Genomic DNA, 19,838 nt, shown 5'->3' on the forward strand with positions numbered 1-19,838 from the left:
TTAAAGGACACAACTGTTAGGCCCAAAACAAGGTGTACCCTGCTTTATTTTGATGGTATCTGTACTAGGCAGTGTGTCACAATGGACAAAAATCCTGCTCTCCGAAGCACTTGCAGAGCAGGATTCTTACATGTTTTAACACCCTGGCACGGCCTATGTGAACAGAGCAGACTAGATGCACAACATGATGTGCACATGGTGCCCCGGTTGCAAAGAATCCTCTCGCTTTGAGGCAGTAAAGGGGTCTCCTAGATGAGAATTTAGAATTCTGTTTTACAGTCCAATTTTTAATGAAGAGAGTGTGACAGGAAAGATGTCCTAAAAAGAGCATTTCTACAGTTTGCAAAATTTGGAGCTGTCTTAAGGTTGTTTTAAGAGTTTTCCTAAGTAATCTTAGATGTGTGTTTAAGTCTGAAATCTGTTTAGTTTTAACATTGCCTGTTAGTCATATGAAAAGTTTTGATTTTCAGTTTTTGCTCTTCTACTTCAGCCTTTTCTCTCTGACTCAATCTAGAGACAATGTCAATAGAATTAGTTAACTGGACTTCTCACCAAAGGAAATTCAGAATACTCCTGTTTGTAAGGTTTTTTCCTGTGTCTATGCTAAAGCATCACCAGGCCAAATTCATCCCTGGTGTTCTAGCAAAGTCAGAGCGTATACAGTAGTGAGGAAAATGGACCAGCATGCGAACAACTCTAATTAGTCCAAGGGAGTGTGAAGAGCTCATTTATTTTCTTGGGCTATGTGTCTCCATTGCCATGTCATAGAATCGCAGGACTGGAAGGGACTTCGAGAGGTCATCTAGTCCACTCCTCTGCACTCATGGCAGGGCTAAGGATTATCTAGACCAGAGGTTCTCAAACTGGGGGTTGGGACCCCACACGGGGTCACAAGGTTATTACATGGGGGGTCACGAGCTGTCAGCCTCCACCCCAAACCCTGCTTTGCCTCCAGCATTTATAATGGTGGTAAATATATAAAAAGTGTTTTTAATTTATTAGGCGGGGGGGTCGCACTCAGAGGCTTGCTGTGTGAAAGGGGTCACCAGTAAAAAAGTTTGAAAGCCACCAATCTAGACCATCCCTGACAGGTGTTTGTCTAACCTGCTCTTAAAAATCTGCAATGATGGAGATCCCACAACCTCCCTGGGCAATTTATTCCAGTGCTTAACAACCCTGACAGTCAGGAATTTTTTCCTAATGTCCAGCCTAAACCACGCTTGCTGCAATTTAATCCCATTGCTTCTTGTCCTATCTCCAGAAATTAAGGAGAACAATTTTTCTCTCTCCTCCTTGTAGCGACCTTTTATGTTCTTGAAAACTATTATGTCCCCTCTCAGGCTTTTCTTCTCCAGCCCAACCAAACCCAGTTTTTTCAGTCTTCCCTCATAGGTCATGTTTCTAGACCTTTAATAATTTTTGTTCTTCTCTGGACTTTCTCCAACTTGTCCACATCTTTCCTGAAATGTGGTGCCCAGAACTGGACACAGTTCTCTAAGTGAGGCTGTATCAGCACAGAGTAGAGCGGAAGAATTACTTCTCATGTCTTGCTTACAACAGTCCTGCTAATACATCCCAGAATGATGTTTGCTTTTTTGCAACAGTGTTACATTGTTGACTCATATTTAGCTTGTGATCCACTATGACCCCCAGATCCTTTTCTGCAGTGCTCCTTCCTAGGCAGTCATTTCCCATTTTGTATGTGTGCACTGATTTGTTCCTTCCAAAGTGGAGTACTTTGTATTTGTCCTTATTGAATTTCATCTTATTTATTTACTTCAGACCATTTCTCCAGTTTGTCCAAATCATTTTGAATTTTAATCCTATCGTCCAAAGCACTTGCAACCTCTCCTACCTCAGTATCATCTGCAAACTTTATAAGTGTACTCTGTATGCCACTATCTAAATCATTGATGAAGATATTGAACAGAACCGGACCAGAACTTATCCCTGTGGAACCCCACTCATTATGTAGTGTGTAGTCTTAAAAAGTGATGCCTAACAGATAACTTGATTTAATTATCCCTTATATATTACTTCGTGTACCACAAGGACTAAAACCAAAGATGAATATTGTTACTGTAATCAAACTTTTCAATAACAATAAATGCTTTAAATCCCTTTCTCAAGATATGGCTAAGGGAGGATTAAAGAACTGATATAAAAATCACTACTTAATTGAAACAAGTTGTAGAGATCTGTTCAATATTAGATGATTTTCAAAATGCACTTTGTTACCAGTTTCTCAGAATGGACCAGATAACACTGTTAATTTTTTTGCAAAGCCGAGAAGTGACACTTTAAATCTATGTATCCATGTACTGTTTATCCACGTAGGTGTATTTTTACAAAAAAAGATGGGATGTTAGTATTTCATGAGCCACAGTAACTGAAAAAAGTCTGACGGGTGTGAACTGGTCTCAGGTTTGAGCTATTTGGTGATTGAATCTTTTTTTAGTGATCAAAAACTAAATTGAATACTGAATGAGAGAAGTTTCAAGGTTAACCCATAAAATCAGTTATTCTCCTATCAATCACTGACTGGAATGAGACATTCCAAAGTTGATTATGAAGACACTGTGCAGTAAATCTGACTTCTTCACACATTACTTTATTACATGCCATAATTCCCCTCCTGGCATCGAAATACCCTTTTATACCAATATACTCATGGAATATAAATTAACTCGTAGAACGTACTATTTGTATGCTACATTTCACAGTTGGAGAGATTAGATATTGGTTCTTTGGAAGTATCACTTCTTCTTTATTCTGTTTACCTGATTGCTCTCTAATTAGACTAGCATACAGTATCTGTGAATGGTTACTACTGGATTGGTGTCCGTTTGTAGGATGATGCACAGGTGGTATTATAAAATTTTTAGTCTTGCATTAGTTCTCTTCTCCTTTCTTTACATGATAGTTTCTATGATCTACACATCATAGCAATGCCTGTCACAGAAGATACCATTGACTTTACAATCAAGCTAGACCGTGAAGTGAGTGCCTGGGGCAGTGGGGTAGAGACCAGACTCTCTTCCCCATAGCATATAAAATGGCTTGGTATAGAGATGCTTTCCAAAAATTGTAGTCTAAGTATTTGGGTGAAAATGCTAGACCTATTTTTATGCTGTGGCTGATTTTCTACTAGTGTCAGCAGTGTTATTGTTTACATCAATGTCTGTCTGTTTACTCTAATATATTAACTGAAATCTTTGAGGTTCTTCAGCTGGCTTTTAGGTATAGCCAAAATATAATAAATGATCAGTAAATACATATGAATGGTAATAAATACAGATGCTAGAACAGAATCCTGCTTCAGTGATTAACTGAAGTTGGAAATTATTTCTTTATACTGTAGATAGTCTTGGTGAGAAAGCAGGACAATGGCATTTATCACTGTAACCGCAAATATCCCACACAGTTGTTTCCATGTGGCCTAGAGATGCCTGAATCTGAAAATGCTCAAAGCAGTAACAAAGCAGAGCTTAACAGGTCAGAATTGATCTATTCAGTTCCATCTTACATAAACATCTGAGTTAATGGTCATGTGCTTTGGTATAAGAGATTCTTTGTGTGGCAGAGATACTGTTACTAAGGCAATAACCTTTATATTGGATCCTTGCAATGAAAACATATTATGCAGTAACCGGCCGATATACAGGGACAGTTCTGATAATGCGGGAATTTAAAAGTGGAGTTGCTGGAAAAAAAAGTCAATACTAAATAACACTGGTGCACTTTATTTTAATTCTTTCATGAAAAATGTGCTGATGGCCACATTAGTGCAAATGCAGTTTTATAAGCACCTCACATGGGTTAATTAAAGATGTTAAATTTCCATCAGTGTTTAATAGAAAGCACAGCTGAGAATTTCAATTAGACAAAATAAATTTGGGACCTCCAAAATGCAATTTTAATTTAAAAATAATAAAAGCAAATATGCTGAATTACTGAAACTTCTAAAAGATGTTTAGGCCATTTTATATGGCTTACTCTTGTTAAGAGCTGTGTTCAGTTCTTGGCACTGCTGAATACTGGTCACCATTGGGAACAGTGAGGTATAAGGCAAGATTGTCATTCTTTAGCACATTTTTTCAGAGATAGGAGGAAATGGGAGGAGGGGGAGAGTTGAGTGAATTTCTTCGACTCGTTCTTGAAGCTTTTACTTTGGAAATAGTTGGGATATTGCGACATGTATGCCCCTACAAGCTGGAATTACAATGAACACAAGCTCTAAGAATCCCTTTCCTAGGGGAAATGGGGAGAATAATAAAGGAGTAACGAGCCCCATCCACATAATTTTGAAGCTATGCTAGCAACAGCTTCCCCCTCATCCCCGATATTCAATAGCACAGATTCAGATCACTTGTGGAGGGGAAAAATCATTGTGCACAATATTCAGGGAAGCCCAGCTAGATTCTTGCTGACAGCAGTCATTGCTTGTATACTTTCATCTGCAATGTAGAAAGGGTTTAATAGTCTTTGTAGTATGGAGAAAAAAAATTGTATTTTCCTTGTCACTTTCCTGTACTAGTAATCTGCCTACATTCATTCCTTCGGATCCCAGAGCCATGTTGATGCCCCTGTCACTGCTGCTGTTTAACACCTATATTCCGCCTTTGGAGGCAGTTGTGAGAAGACAAGACATGAGCTATGTAGGGCTATGAAATCAGCAGCACTCAGCATTTTTTGTCCTTTACCTGCAGCCTAGACAGAACTGTCTTCTAACAGCTGGTTTAAAATGATCACAGAATAGGCTGGACTGATGCTATTTGGAAGAGAAGCATTTTGAGGACTATCCATGGGCATATGATGCTGTCCAAGTTCAAGACAGCGTGCCGCCTAACCTTGCTGGGCTCTGTACTGATGTTGGTCATCAAGAGTGGCTTTCCATCTTTGGCAGCCAGAACACTCCATTTCCCCTGAGCCTGCTGCGACAGTATCCATCTACTGCAGGCTGACTATTGTAATTTGCGCTACCTGTGATTGTATTAGAAGTTTACAAGGAAGCTGCAGCTTCCTTGTATTACATTTTAAAAAAATTATCTTAAGACGACACAGTACAGTAATGCTACTCACAGGTTTCCCTGCTTGTCACCAAAGCCACTGGTAGGATACTGGTACTGGGCAGCAAAGCCCTTAGCATGGGCCTATCCTGTTATCTCAGACTGCTTCTTTTGTCAGGATCTTCCATGGCAGCTGCAATTGTTTGGCATGCTATATTTAACAGAGCCCAAATATATACTTGAGGGCGGCAGAGGTTGCAGTGCATGACTCGCTTCTTTACCAAAGCATCCCCAGAGAACCAAAGAAAAGCGCAGGCAGCGCATCAAAAGGCAGAAGCTGAGAGCTAAAGAAAAAAGCAAGAATGACGTTGCAATTAAGAATGAAGCTGGTTATTTACTTAGTATCTTTTTTGCTTCCCCTTTGCCATTCATTCACTTGGCAACATTTTGGAGCCTTTTATATTTTCAGAGCACTTCAGATCTTTTGGCTTTTCTATCTAGAGCATTGGTTTTCAACCTGTGGCCCATAGGCCTCTGGAGATCTGCAGACTATGCCTAAGATTTCCAAAGAGAGCTGCACTTCCATTTGAAACCTTTTAGGCACCCGCAAATGAAAAAGGGTTGAAAACCAGTGATCTTGAGGAATTATGTTCTTATCTCCAAAAGTAGGGATGTAAGTATACAACTCCCCTGAAATTCAGCTGAGTACATATATAACTGAGTGTTGAAATGTGTAAATGAAGAGTGGAGATCTCGATTAGTGATTGGCATGCTAAGATCTGTAGAAGACCTGGAGGTTCTTCCCATGTGTAAGATTCTTTTGGCCTTGTTTTTTGGGAGTAAAGAGTACTTTTGAAGTAGACAAAACTTGGATTATATGGAGAAGAGGTCTGAGAAAGTAGTAAGCTTGGCAGAGGTTGCAGTAGTTAAATAATGTAGATATGGTTAGAATTCAAAGTAGTGGGCCAGGCTGGCTGGTTTGGAAGTCGAAGGATCAGTACAGTGTCAGAGTACATAGTTCAGGTATTAAATTCATCCATCACTCCTTTCGATTTGGAATGCAGTGGAAATGGCATGCTGGGTCTAAGAGTAGGGAGGAAAGGGAACTGCCTCATGTTGCTCTGGAGCTAACTTTTCCTTGCAGCATAGACTTCCTTTAAGGTGACTTTCCAGCCAGAAAGAAGGGTTGGTGAAAAGTCAAAATTTATACCAATTCAGGAAATGTTATTGGCTAGAATTAGGTGGAGGGGTAATACACTTATAAAAGGTGATTAAAAACTGTGTTTAAAATGACCATTTAGCAATTTAACTTTTAAACACTAAGCTGTGCTATTTAGAAGAAACATTCATTTTTCCTACTACCTGGGTAATCTAGCTTTCAATGTAAATGAATTTTTACCTTTTTTTAATAAATTGTTAGTGGATTATGCAAGATCACAATTCATATTTCAAACGTTAAACAGCAACTGTCATGCCTTGGTAAAACAATGTTTCAGTGTACACAGAATAATCCGTGACAGAGCACAAAAGCTAGTTAATAGTTGTTCAGTGAACATAGTGGAGTTCCAAAGGAGTGTCTGGTTGCTATTGTAATACAAATGTTACAGTTGTAAAAAGGCAGCTTTAACACACACAAGCATTTTTTAGCATGTAGTCTTTCATCTTTGATTGCTTTTCATTGCTGTATAATGACATGACAGCATAGGTTTGCAACTAATTCTCAGCAGATAAATTCTTGACTTTTAGACGAAGCCTTCCATAGTAGTTATAATACAAATATCTATACCTGCTATCATTTTCTTTAAACAAGGCTGCTTATGAAATATTGCATCCTACCTTTAAGATATTCCTTAATACCAGACTTTTAATCTTTTTTTTAAATTACCAATCTGTTTGAATGAAATGTTTTTGCAGAGAATATTACTATTTTATAAACTGTATGTGTGAATAGATTACTTATCTGTCAGCATTAGCTTATAAAAATGTGGGTGGTATCCCTTTTTACCTACATACTGGCTAGCTCTCAGCAAAGTTATTACAGTACAGTAAGAATCTCTTGAATGATTAACCACACAGTTTATGAAACCAGCAACCTCATCTCTAAAGCTCTGATTTGCTGTGCCATTTTTATATCTAGCAGCCGTTGTAGTCAGATACTCAGTATTCCTTGATATTATAATCCTTGTTAATAAATTAATCCCTTGTTTTTCAAGCACGGTTTTCCTCTAAGCTATCAAATTCTTCCAGAAGTCTCTCTTTATAACTTCTGTCATCTTGTTTGTTGACATCATGGAAGTGGTCTGATCTTTCAGGAAGCTGAGCATGTTCTACTCTCATTTGACGTCAATGGGCGTGGTGAGTCCTTGGCACCTCTCAGGATAAGGCCCAATGTTTGTAATTCTTGGCTTGCAAGAGCAACTGTATAGAAGTGAAACACAGTGCAAAGAGTGAATTTGATCAGGCATGTTAAGAGGTTCATAAAGCTTCATATATACTCTTATGTTCGATATGTTTCTGTTCCTTCAACAGCTACATCCCCTCGAGTTTCTTCAGAGCTAGAGCAAGCACGACCTCAGACAAGTGGAGAGGAAGAGCTCCAACTGCAGCTTGCATTAGCAATGAGCAGAGAAGTTGCGGAGCAGGTGAGTTTCCTGTGTATTATAATCATTCTCTGTCTGTGCTCTAACTGCAAAGGGGAACACCATCTTCCATGAACGCAATTTGGTTTCACTCCAGTTGGGGAGCTCTGTGAAGCAATAGCCATTTTGGATGAGGGCAGCTGTGGCTTCAGACCCATTGAGAATAAGACATGGCAGCCATTTTGAAATGAGCCATCTTCTGTGGAGGAACATTATTCATCAGTCCCTCCTGAACTTTCAGTTATGAAAAATTATTGCAAAAAAAATTAAATCCTTTTAAAAAAAAGCGTACAAAATTTCAGTGATTTGTAACTATAAACTACTAAGATTGAACAGCGTTTTATTCTGTTACCATCATTTGGGACAAAAAAAAAAAATGAAAAAATGGTCTGACCTGGAATGCTCATTTTCCTAAATCACTCATTTTTAATTAATTTTAACTCAAGCTAGTCTACTGTATTTTTTGTAACTTCACAGAAAATTCATTCTGTATTCACAGTAAATGCTGTAATATTGGGGAGATTATATTATATTCTTAATACATAACAAAGGGGTTGCATCTCAGCTATACATTCAAAACTCACCCTTAATTATGGAATCATGCCGGGCACTTCCATAATGATCTTCAATCTTTTTACAACAAGCATCAGTTTATAACTGTACATTAAATACGAAAGTCCTTCTGTCTGCAAATGGATACCATAAGGAAGAGGATTTTTTTCTCATTTAGCAGTAAAGCTGGAAATAATTAACTTAAACTAAAAGTGGAAAAGATATAACTATTGGGGAATAAGATGAAATTCAGAAAGTGGTGATGGAATCAAAATCATTTGAAATAAAGTCAGTTTGACATAAACATATTAGAGATGGCCTAGAAATTTTAGAATCCCACAAAAAAGTGCACAGTTCACTAGAAGAACGACTTTTGGTTCCTTGTAGACCTAACAATTCTATCAAATGTTGAGAGAGACTGACAAAAGCCAGGAAATCTGAAGTTAAAGCAGATGTCTCAATCTTCAATGTTTTAAAGGGGAAATGGTTTATAATAATTTGAAGATGGAATATCTACTTTCTTTACATTCCCTCGTCTTTGTTAGTTCATTATTTAAGCCATCTTTGTTTTACTCATTCTGCGAAAGGTATAAAAAAAAAACCAATCTTTCAACAAAGATTTTAAGTGGACTGTGTATATAGGTTTAATGATCTCATCTTTAAGATTAGTGAACTAGGGTCAGGTTGTTTTGGCTTGTGCATAAGTGGGGAGATATACCCAAAGAACCCTCATCACATCACGGGCAAGGGACAATCTGTCCTTTGTAACCCACTGCACACCTCTTTGGTGCAAATTGCTCCAAAGGGGCTGGCAAGCGTTGAGGCTATAGCAGGCTTCTCCCTGCACTGGCCTGCCAAGTGGGCTAGGCACATGGAGGGAGCAAACTGCACCATTTTAAAGGCACAGTCTAGCCCAACAGTCAGTATCAACAGTGTTGATTTCCTTTGCAGGAGGAGCGCCTCCGACGTGGAGATGATCTGAGATTACAGATGGCTCTGGAGGAGAGTCGCAGAGACACAATTAAAATTCCCAAAAAGAAGGAGGTAGTGCCTTCAATTAAGAAATTCCTGGTTATGCTGCAAAATGATGAAATACAGTCAAATATAGCTTAATCTGGGCCTGTATATGCTTTTGGGATTTTGTTGTGGTAGATAAAATTCATCCGTGCAGGTTAAAGACCATGCAGCTGATCAAGCAGGGTGTGTAACAGAACAAAATATTGCTTTGTGACATGATGGGCATGTTACTTCAGGGTAGTGTACTCCTCTTTATTAAAGCTTAAAAAACATTTCTTCCCACAGCACACAACTTTGTTGGATCTCATGGATGCACTGCCCTCATCAGCACCAGCCCCTCCGAAAACCGAAACCTGGGGACCCACAGCTGGAGCAAAACAAACAGACCCCTGGGGAGGATCTGCAGCTACAGCTACCACCTCTGACCCATGGCAATCATTTGGTAAGAATAAACACTGCCAGAAGTAGTGCTGAAAAACACTTTCATGGTGCTGACTCTGTCCAAGATTTTCTGTACGTGGGCGGACTGACATACTCCATAACGTAAGTATTTTGATCTAATGTGGTTAATTTTTTGGCTAGCTTATTTCATCAAGAGAAAACTGTAATGGAAATTTTAATCCATTTAGTTTGTTTTTATGCCATTGTAGTGAGGCTTTGTACCCCAAAGGTAGGGAAGTGGTAACTGATTTTCCATTTTTCCCTTGGCAGCAGAAACTGCTTGTCTCATGGTGGAGATACTCAGACTCTGACTTGTAGTTATGCTCAGCATCATAGATTAAGAAACTATATTAGGCAGTGACAGACATCCAAGTCAGGTTGCTGTAATTAGCAATGCACTAGCAGTGAATTACAATGTGTTATTACTGTTCTTAATGAAAAAGTGTGTTTATACTGACATACAGTCAACAGTAAATCAGTTGAATTGTCTAAATTAGTTGTTTTTTTATCAACAAAACTATACTGGGTGAAATCTAACTTTTAAATCTATTTTAATTTTAATCCTTTATGAAACAATGAAGATTTCTTGACTTGAGTGCTAAATCCAATGCATATGTATTTGATGTGGACAGTCCAAATCTGCACATGTTAGAGGACTACATATTTTTTTTTCTCTTTCTCTTTCTCTTTCTACTGCCTCTGTCTGTGTCCTCCCAGCAAAAGTCTTTTTTTTTTTTGCATTTGCTGTTGTGTTTTTGCCATCTGCTTATAGACACACACCACACAAGCTGTGTTTGTTATATCAGAAAGTCCACAGCTCTTACAGTGAGTCTTCAAACCTCTTCATCTTTGGGGACAGATCCAGACAGCATGGGCAGAGAGAAGCTTCTCCTTTCCTTGAAGTGCCTGACAGTTTAGTTCTGCCTCCTCAGCTGTAGGCAGTCGTTTACAGGATCCCATTCTATAAACATTGGGGGGAGGGGGAATTAATTAAAACAAATGACCCTCAAAAATTACTAGTTGAAATTCTGACGCATATCATCTGGGTTGATTTGCTGAGCTATGTAGTTGGGTGGAAGATGTATTTCCTAGAAGCTTTCTGGATGGGATTTGTTCACTGAGGTTCAGAAATAGAGAGATGTGTGGGAATGGCAGAAAAGCCCTGAAAGCAGGGGAAGGCCAAGGATTGCTTCTTTTGAAATCCCTCATCACTGAATGCATTGATGGGGGGGCCTCTGCGTTTTCTGTAATCTGCAGCCAGAGACAGCTAGGTGGTTTCAATCCAGCCAGGAATGACTCGGGCAGGAACCAAATTAGTCTAGCTCAGAGATCCAGGAGAGTCAGCTATAGGTGCTCCTGTCCCTCATCCTCTTTCCCCTGGGCATGAAGGAAGCAGACAATTTGTGAAAGGATGTAAAACTGCTGAGGGCCACATCGTAACAGCCACTGCTCCTGGCTGCAGTCCTAACCCACTGTCTATTCCACTCCCTCTGCTTCTCAGACCAACTGGTAACTAAACAGCTCAAACCCATCAAAAATCCCAAGTACCAGTAAGGGACGTGTTAGGTATCTCCTTCTGCCATTATACTCCTACTTCTGTTCTTCCAATATCAGCCGTTAACCAGATGTTTTACTCAGCTGGCTCTTATTCAGATGGTCTACCACCTGCAGCCAGCTTCAGTAGCCATAATCTGTTGTCTTTTTTTCTCCAACCTGAAACCAAAGGTCTGAGTTCTAACTTCTGGCATCTCCATTCATGGGCTAGAGTCCCTCCTTATCCCCTTTTACAGGCCTCAGGCCCCTCTGTCTCCATTAGGACAAGACAGTAGACTCTGAAGTCTACTTGGCATGTCTAGTTGGCAGCCGGTATCAAGCGGAGTGTCCCAAGGATCGGTCCTGGGGCCGGTTTTGTTCAATATCTTCATTAATGATCTGGAGGATGGCGTAGATTGCACCCTCAGCAAGTTTGCAGATGACACTAAACTGGGAGGAGTGATAGATATGCTGGAGGGTAGGGATAGGATACAGAGGGACCTAGACAAATTAGAGGATTGGGCCAAAATATATCTGATGAGGTTCAACAAGGACAAGTGCAGAGTTCTGCACTTAGGACGGAAGAATCCCCTGCACTGCTACAGACTAGGGACCGAATGGCTAGGAAGCAGTTCTGCAGAAAAGGACCTGGGGATTGCAGTGGACGAGAAGCTGGCTATGAGTCAACAGTGTGCCCTTGTTGCCAAGAAGGCTAATGACATTTTGAGCTGTATAAGTAGGAGCATTGCCAGCAGATCGAGGGACGTGATGATTTCCCCTCTATTTGGCATTGGTGAGGCCTCATCTGGAGGACTGTGTCCAGTGTTGGGCCCTACACTACAAGAAGGATGTGGAAAAATTGGAGAGAGTCCAGTGGAGGGCACCAAAAATGACTAGGGGGCTGGAGCACATGACTTATGAGAAGAGGCTGAGGCGACTGGGATTATTTAGTCTTCAGAAGAGAAGAATGAGGGGGGATTTGATAGCTGCTTTCAATTTACCTGAAAGGGGGTTCCAAAGAGGATGGCTCTAGACTGTTCTCAGTGGTATCAGATGACCGAACAAGGAGTAATGGTCTCAAGTTGCAGTGGGGGAGGTTTAGGTTGGATATTAGGAAAAACTTTTTCACTAGGAGGGTGGTGAAGCACTGGAATGGGTTACCTAGGGAGGTGGTGGAATCTCCTTCCTTAGAGGTTTTTAAGGTCAGGCTTGACAAAGTCCTGGCTGGGATGATTTAGTTAGGGATTGGTCCTGCTTTGAGCAGGGGGTTGGACTAGATAGCTCCTGAGGTCCCTTCCAACCCTGATATTCTATGAGTCTAAGTGCCAACAAAATAAAAGCAAAAATATCAAGACTCCCTAAAAAGCCAGCAGTGTCATATCTCATTCTGAATGTGACCCAGAAGACTCAGCTACTGGGGGTAGGGAAAAAGGCAATGCCCAGTGCCACTGTAAATTTAAAAAAAAGAAGTGAAAAGACCATCCCTCTTATTCCCTGGCTTATGTGAGACACAGGACTCCTAAGAAACGCAATTAAAAATCGAAAGGGGCAAAGCAGGACAAGTCTGGCTCATGCTCATGGAAAAAGAGCCACCTGCCAAGGTTCTGGTAGTCCTGATAGGGGCACTCAGGCATGAGGAAGTTCATGTTTACCCCTTCATAGATACCTTGCTGATCAGGGCCCCCGCCAGGGTGGTGGTGAATTAGCCAACAGATCTTTCAAACATATGGGTACAAGTCGTGATCATCTGGAACAGGAGCCAGATACCACTAGTTCCATTTTGTGTCTGGGGGTTCAAATGGACACCATACAACAGTGCCTCAGAAGAGAGGTAAAATAAGTTGAAGGAAATGCTTCATTCAGGAGGTCCATCAGCAACTTGGGAAACCTGGGTCCAGGCCCTTGTGAACCTTATAGGGATTATGGTCCCATGTATAGATTCTCCAGTTGGCTAGATTCCATATGAAAATCCCCCAGGATATCCCTGTTGGCCAAAGTCTCCCCTTCCCATCCTGCCACAGTGATCAAGATCCCACAGAAGGTTATATGACCTCAATGATGGTAGACAAAACCTGATTGACAGGTAGGAAAAATCACTTCCTTTTCTCCTCATTCTTCCCTTCCCTATGATCAGGAAGTTCTGATAGCAATTGTCTCTAGCTGATCTACATGTTGCAAAGTGCTTAGTATTGAAGAATTGATTTTAGCACTGTGTGCAGCTGCTTACCCACTGGGTCATTGTTTTGTTTTAAACAGAGTTTGCATCTTCATCTATGATGAGCAGTAAAACATGAGATTAGAAAAGGTTAAAGTTCTGGGGTTTTGAAACTGTTTTTATTTTTTTTTATAGGGAAAATTACATCAACCTTGTATTTAAAACACAAGCAAAAACTTGTCAATGGATGGTATTAGCTGCAGCTGTTGAGTTTCCTGTCCTTGGCTCCCAACTTTATTAATGCCATGTATAACAACTCCTTGTTCTTGCTTTCCAGCTACTTGGCTCCCAAGGATAGTCTTGAAGATGTCAGGTTTATGAATCTTGACTGCTAGTAAAACAGTGACTCATTAAAATAGAGGATTTTAATCCTGCCTAACTCTGCTTTGACATTTCAATAGAGGGAAGGAGGGTGGGGGAAGGTATCTTCCTCAATGCTCTTAGTTACAACTGTTCTAATTTGTGATCTATCTTATGAAAGAACAAAAGACATTTTTGAAAGCTTCCGTTTATCCGGAGTAGTGTCATTAGCATTTCTTGCATGGCATCATCAATCGTAACTCAACACACAATGCAGATGAAGGAAGTGTATGTGCTGGAATGAGAGTAGCCATATTCAAATAGAGCCCATCAGCATTTCCTGTTCTGTAGATGGAACAAAAAGATGCCACCTGTTGATGAAAGTGAGCTAACAACTCTGCAAATCGGAACTTGTGCTAGTATGCTTATCTCCTAGTTTCCTAGTTGGCTTTCATGGTGCTGCTCTTTAAACTGAGGATTTGGTTGTAAACTGAAACAGCAAGGTGAACTGAGGTGATACAGCTGTCTACTACAAGAGTGGCTCTGTCCTGTTCTTGTATTAAAGCATTAGTTTCTTTTTTATACTTATTTCCTGTTGCCAACTATATCTTGGTCTCTGTTGAAATCTAGTTTTCGGAAAAAGGGTGTATGTGAACACACATTCTAACTTGGAAATAGTTGATCACTTTAAAGGGTTATGTGGATATGTGCTATAAAAGCAAAATTATTGCTTTTATTATTTTGGGTTGGTAAGTAGAATTTTCTCGGTTTGGAGTTCCCATTCGCTCACTTGCATGCTGAGTGCAGGCATGTATCTGATACACTTGCTGCCGAGTGTTGCTTCATTAAAGATGCTCCTTGGAATCTTCAGACTATAAAGATAGGTACCGAAGTGCTTCTGTTGAGTAGGTGGCTGCATCGTAAATACTGCTCTCTTTGTGATGCTTGTATACGCTTTCAGAGAACATTGTTAAAAACTGTGTGAAACTGTAGTAATGCCTCTCCAAAAGGAAACACCAAAGGTAGGGCTGGGGATGCTCTTTCTGATTGCTACTGCTTGTTGCAGACAGGTAGGAGGTCTGCAGCAAGTACTGGATCTGGGCAAGTGAGAGGTGGAATTGAGTTGTTTTGTGGGAGGAGAGAGGTGATGTTGGTAGTGGGGAAATACTGCTCTTTCTAGGGCTGAGCAGAATCTCCCAATTCCCCACACCCCCTGTTATGGGGGAGGGGACACAGCCAAGAGCAGGCCTTTCAGACTTTTGGCAGTTTGGGTTTTTGCCTCCTAGAATGAGTCTGAGGCCAGGTTCACACTACAGACTTCTGCTGGCATAGCTATGTCAGTCAGGCATTTGACGAGATGGGGCCTCTGACCGACATAGCATAGAGCAAAAACCTCCAATGCAGACACAATTAAACAAGCAAAACTGCTTTTGCCAGTATAGCTTATTTCTCTTTTGGGGAGAGGACTGGAATATGCTATGCTGACACAAGTGCAGTTTTGCTGGTATAAGCTATGTGTACACGAGAAGTGCTTTTCTGGTACAGTAGAGCTGTAAAGTGTAGCCCTCACCTGAGGGTGAAGCCCCAGCCTCACTGAAGTCCCAAGTTTGGCTTCTTCAGTGGGGCCTGCATTTGAGCCTGGGTGTTTTCGTATGATGGTGGGGGAGGGTGGAAGGAGGACACTTGGGCTGAGCAAAGATTGTGAAGAAGTTTGACTGGCATTTGATCACAAGGGAGGTTGGCAGGGAAAGGGGTTCATGTGAGGATGAAACTATCAAGAAATCTGACTTTGCTTTGGATGCGTTGCTATTTTGTTGTTTGTGTCTGTTTTGTCAGATCATAACCTCTTTAGGGCAGAGAGACTGCCTTCGATTCAACCCCTGGTTGGGGTCTTTAGGTTTTACTTAAATATAAATAATTTGGGGGTTTTGTTCTGTGGGAGTGAAGAATCAGGCTTGAATCATAATGTACTGAAATAGGATGGATCAAACATGCTGTATCGGTATCCTTCTTTAATAAGAAGAGCCCTGAACTTGCAGATCATATGAAGAAAACCTTAAAGAAGGGATATGTGTTGATGTGTTGGATAATTACAGCCAATAGTAGTCATTAAAATAGGGAAAAGAACAGAGAGGATGATTTGGAAACAGATGGGGGACAATTTAGAGAAGACCTATGGCAGGAATAATCACAAATCAGGAGGAAAAATTGTAGCTCAGAGAAAGTTGAAGGATTTGTTTTACAAAATTAAAATATGGTGGAAACAGGAGAGAGTTTTAAAATGGCTCATTTTAAGCCTTTAAATAGGTTTTCCCCTGAACACTTTGAGTTTTTACATGGAGTTCTTGGTTTCTTTTAGATAATGGCTTATAGAAACCATCTTTCCCTTGAGTTTATTTTAAATGTAACCTGTGATTTAATATGTCACTTTCAATCTGAACAATAATTCTGTGCCATGGTGAATGACAGTTTGCCATGAAAGCAAATTGCTGCAAGTTTAATTAAATCTTCAAGTGGGAGCTTATTTTTATTCTTCAAGAGTCTTCCACAAATTAGTTGTCTGTACATATAGCATGGCAAAATTGATGTAACACAGCATCTAATTTTTCACAATTTTCTCTTAGTGCTTACTTTGCAGGGGTAGTATTTATAACTTACTACAATTAATTTCCTAGAAAAGCTTTTCAAAGTGACTTTCTGATCTGTGGTTCAACTGTCTCTTGTTGCAGGTGCCAAGCCAGCTACTTCTGTTGATCCATGGGGAGCACCAACTGGATCCACTACTCAGTCTCTCTCCAAAAATGTAGACCCTTGGGCTCCTTCCCAGTCATCCTCTGTAGCAACAAAAGCTACTGTAGATCCGTGGGGACCAGCAGCTGCAAACAAACCTATTTCCACTTCTGGTAAGAGACTGTTTACGTTTGACATCCTTTCCAGTAAATAGGCTGTACTGAACCTGTGGTGTAAGTGTGCATCCCTTTAAAGGTGTTTGTTTGTTTTTTGTACTGAGGGGAGTTATTTTTTTCAGCCTCTCTTCATTGACTAACTTAAGGTGAGATGTGGGCAATTGCTAAATGGAGCAGGTAAAAGAAACAGTTGCACTGAAGGACTTGTAGTACTGGATTTCAAAATAAATAAGACCTATAATTACTCCTGGGGGAATTCTTCGTCACTGTGCGTGCGCAGAATTTATGTCCCCCGCAGATTTCTTTGTTTCCCTGCAGAAAAATGACTTTCTGACATGGAAGCAAAGGGAAGCCACTAACGTGGTCATGTGACCCTTCCCAGCAGTATATTTTGGGTGCCCAGGGCAGAGGTAAATCATTGTGGGGTGCAGGCGGGACTGGGGAAGACACGGCTGGTGGCTCCTACCCTGTGTCAGGCTTAGCTGCTAGTCCAGGGACTTCCTCTTCCCCTGCACGGCATCTGGGGCTGGGTCAGACCCACCTCCAGATTTCTCCCCTGGCTGTAGGAAGCTCTGCAAACTCCTCCTTCCCTCCCCTCCCTCCCCCCCCCCCCGCACTTCCTGCATCCATCACTTCTCAGCTGCAGGGGGGGAGGGGTCACTATATAGGGAGATGCTCCCGCATCCGTCCAATCCTTATGCATCTGGATCCCCATATACCCCGACCTGCCTGCCGAGCCTCCCCCCTCCCCAGAACCCTATCAACCAAGCCCCAACCAGTTGTACTTGGATCCCAACCCCACTAAGCCCCAGTCTCCCACCATCTGGACACCCCCACTGAGCCCCAACCACCTTCACCTGAACCCCCCCCTCCCCAGAGTCCCATTACCTTTGGACCCAGAATCCACCAACAAGCCCCTGTGCATCCAGATGCACCCCCACACCCAGATCACCCACTGAGCCGCCCACACCCAGATTGCCCTACACAGAATCCTCTGAACCCGCACCTAGATCCCCCCACACTAAGCCCCTCCACACTTGGATCCTGCCTTGCTGAGCCTGCCTGCCCACACCTGGCATGGAGGGGCAGGGCCCTGGGGTGTTTCTGGGTCAGGAACAGGCCTTGCGCTGTGTCAGGGTTGGGTGCAGCCTCACCACTGAGTCTATGTCCCAGGGCGAAGCTGCACAGTGATCTCCCACCTCTGTGTAGCTGGTGCCCTGTGCTCCCCAGTGCCAGGCCGGAGCCTTCACATTTATCTGACAAAATTTGCAGAATTCTAAAATATTGTGTGCAGAATTTTTAATTTTTTGGCACAGAATGCCCTCAGGCGTATATAGCAGACTTTAGAACAGACATTTCAGTGCTATTATTTTGAGTCAGAGCATTGCATTCGTGTGGCTCTTTCCTCCAGACTCCCTTCCACATCCTCTCCAGTCTTTACTTTAGGTACACCTGCCACCCAGTTCAGCCATGCACCTGTGACTGCACTGCTGCCACTGGCCCTCTCTTTAATTACCTAAGCATTTAATTTCCAAAAAACAGAGTATTAAAACAATTTGAAAGCTTCAAAACTACTGACATTTTCAATGTGGTGACTTGCTGTGCAGAAAGGTGTCTCTGTAGATGTAAACTCTTCAGAGTTTGATCAGCATCTGGTGTTCTGAGGAGGAGGTTTTCAAGACGCAAATGGGAGTTCGATGCTTACCTGCCTTTGAAAAGCTCCCTCTGTAAATTTTTATGTAACGAAGTGCAGAAGGTGCTGCTGCAACTCCTTGCCTTATGCCTTGTGACTCTTAATAGCAGGGTGGTTTTGGATATGTGCCATGACTTTCTGTGCTAAATGAATTTTTTGCAATCATTCATCTCTGTACATTTTATAATAAACTAAGGATGTGTATGTGGAATGATGTCAAGATCATGTCTAATCTAGCTTTATATGGGCAAAGGAAAATGGAATGTTTTAGAAATGATTCTGTAAAATTCATGAGACTAAAGATATTTTATAACTTTCTCTTTTTTTGCTGGAGATAAATAACAGTTGCAATACAGAATCTTTACTTGCATTCTGTCTTCATATTTTACTTCTGAGAGTTAATTGCCTCTAAGTGTCATTGTAATGATTCAAAATGTAATGAAGCTTAATGCTAACTGATTGTTTAAAAAGTGACTTTCAGATGCCAACCCTGTTAGGTTTGGGGTAATATGCTTACTCTTTATTTACATAGGTTTTTTTCCCTTCCTTTTTGCTAAAGGTGTTTCCACATCTAGTGAATGTGTCTTCTTCACTGATTGCAGAGTAAAGCTAGGCTCCCCTTTGCTTAGCACTCTAGCGCCTTATCTACGCCAGGTACTGAGCACATCTTTTCTGTTGCCCTCCCAGTCCCTTTAATCTGTGAAACAAGAAGCTGAATTTGGGAATCCAATTCTTACCCCAAGTATGGCCACACTTACATTCCATTTTGCTTGTTATCACTGGCTTCTATCCATGCTTCTAATTCCAATACTACATAGAATTTGTGATGCCCGTCACCACAGCATCTGGATGCACCACTTGATTGCACAGCTAGTTAATATATATATGCTACCTTCTATATTGGGCAGTAAAATCACTGACCATCTCCACTGCAACCTAAAGACACATAACCACATGTGCCTTGAAGGCCTTCCATACTGATAAGTCAGAGGAAGATTGTACCGTAGGTGAGGGCCAGATACTGAAAATGCACTGCTACTAGTCATAAAGAGTTTGGTCTGGGGTAATGACAGTAGAATCACCCCAGCTGAACCTTAATGGCCATGATAGGACACAGAGGGAAATGTTTCTCAAGTAATGTGAGTGGTTTTGAAATTGCTTTTAATAGCACTGGACATAATGCAGTTGAAGATCTATTAATGACAGGTCTCGTTTGTTCTCCTGAACAGGAAGCACATCGTTTGACCTTTTCAGTAATTTGAATGGTACCATTAAAGATGACTTTTCTGAATTTGACAACCTTCGAAATTCCAAAAAGACAGGTACGGATCAAATGAATACTTGGCAAATGGCAGTTTTTTTGGTAATCTTAGTAACAGGTTTTTTTAAACCAGCTGTTTAATCTTTTTATGACAGAAACAAGATCCACCTTTCACAATGGATAAATTCAAATGGGGGAGTACTTAGAACTTGTTGCCATTTTTATAGCTAATGTAACAATAAAAGCCAGTTGTTACCATCATGTAGTCTGAC

At 41.1% G+C, this 19,838-nt stretch overlaps 1 protein-coding gene across 3 annotated transcripts in view; it reads left to right on the forward strand.

Moving 5' to 3' along the window:
* EPN2 (epsin 2) overlaps nucleotides 1-19,838 on the forward strand; it is a 63,531-nt gene that overhangs the window by 35,129 nt on the left and 8,564 nt on the right. For 2 of the 3 annotated variants that reach the window (XM_039492336.1, XM_039492335.1), the window contains exons 3-7: nucleotides 7,539-7,651; nucleotides 9,152-9,244; nucleotides 9,503-9,659; nucleotides 16,436-16,609; nucleotides 19,535-19,627. In XM_039492336.1, coding sequence (XP_039348270.1) covers nucleotides 7,539-7,651; nucleotides 9,152-9,244; nucleotides 9,503-9,659; nucleotides 16,436-16,609; nucleotides 19,535-19,627 — 630 coding nt within the window. The remainder of the gene's footprint in view (nucleotides 1-7,538; nucleotides 7,652-9,151; nucleotides 9,245-9,502; nucleotides 9,660-16,435; nucleotides 16,610-19,534; nucleotides 19,628-19,838) is intronic. The other variant, XM_039492337.1, reaches the window with a different exon arrangement.

This window comes from Mauremys reevesii, linkage group 10 (genome assembly GCF_016161935.1).
Source record: "Mauremys reevesii isolate NIE-2019 linkage group 10, ASM1616193v1, whole genome shotgun sequence".
Lineage (NCBI taxonomy): Eukaryota > Metazoa > Chordata > Testudines > Geoemydidae > Mauremys > Mauremys reevesii.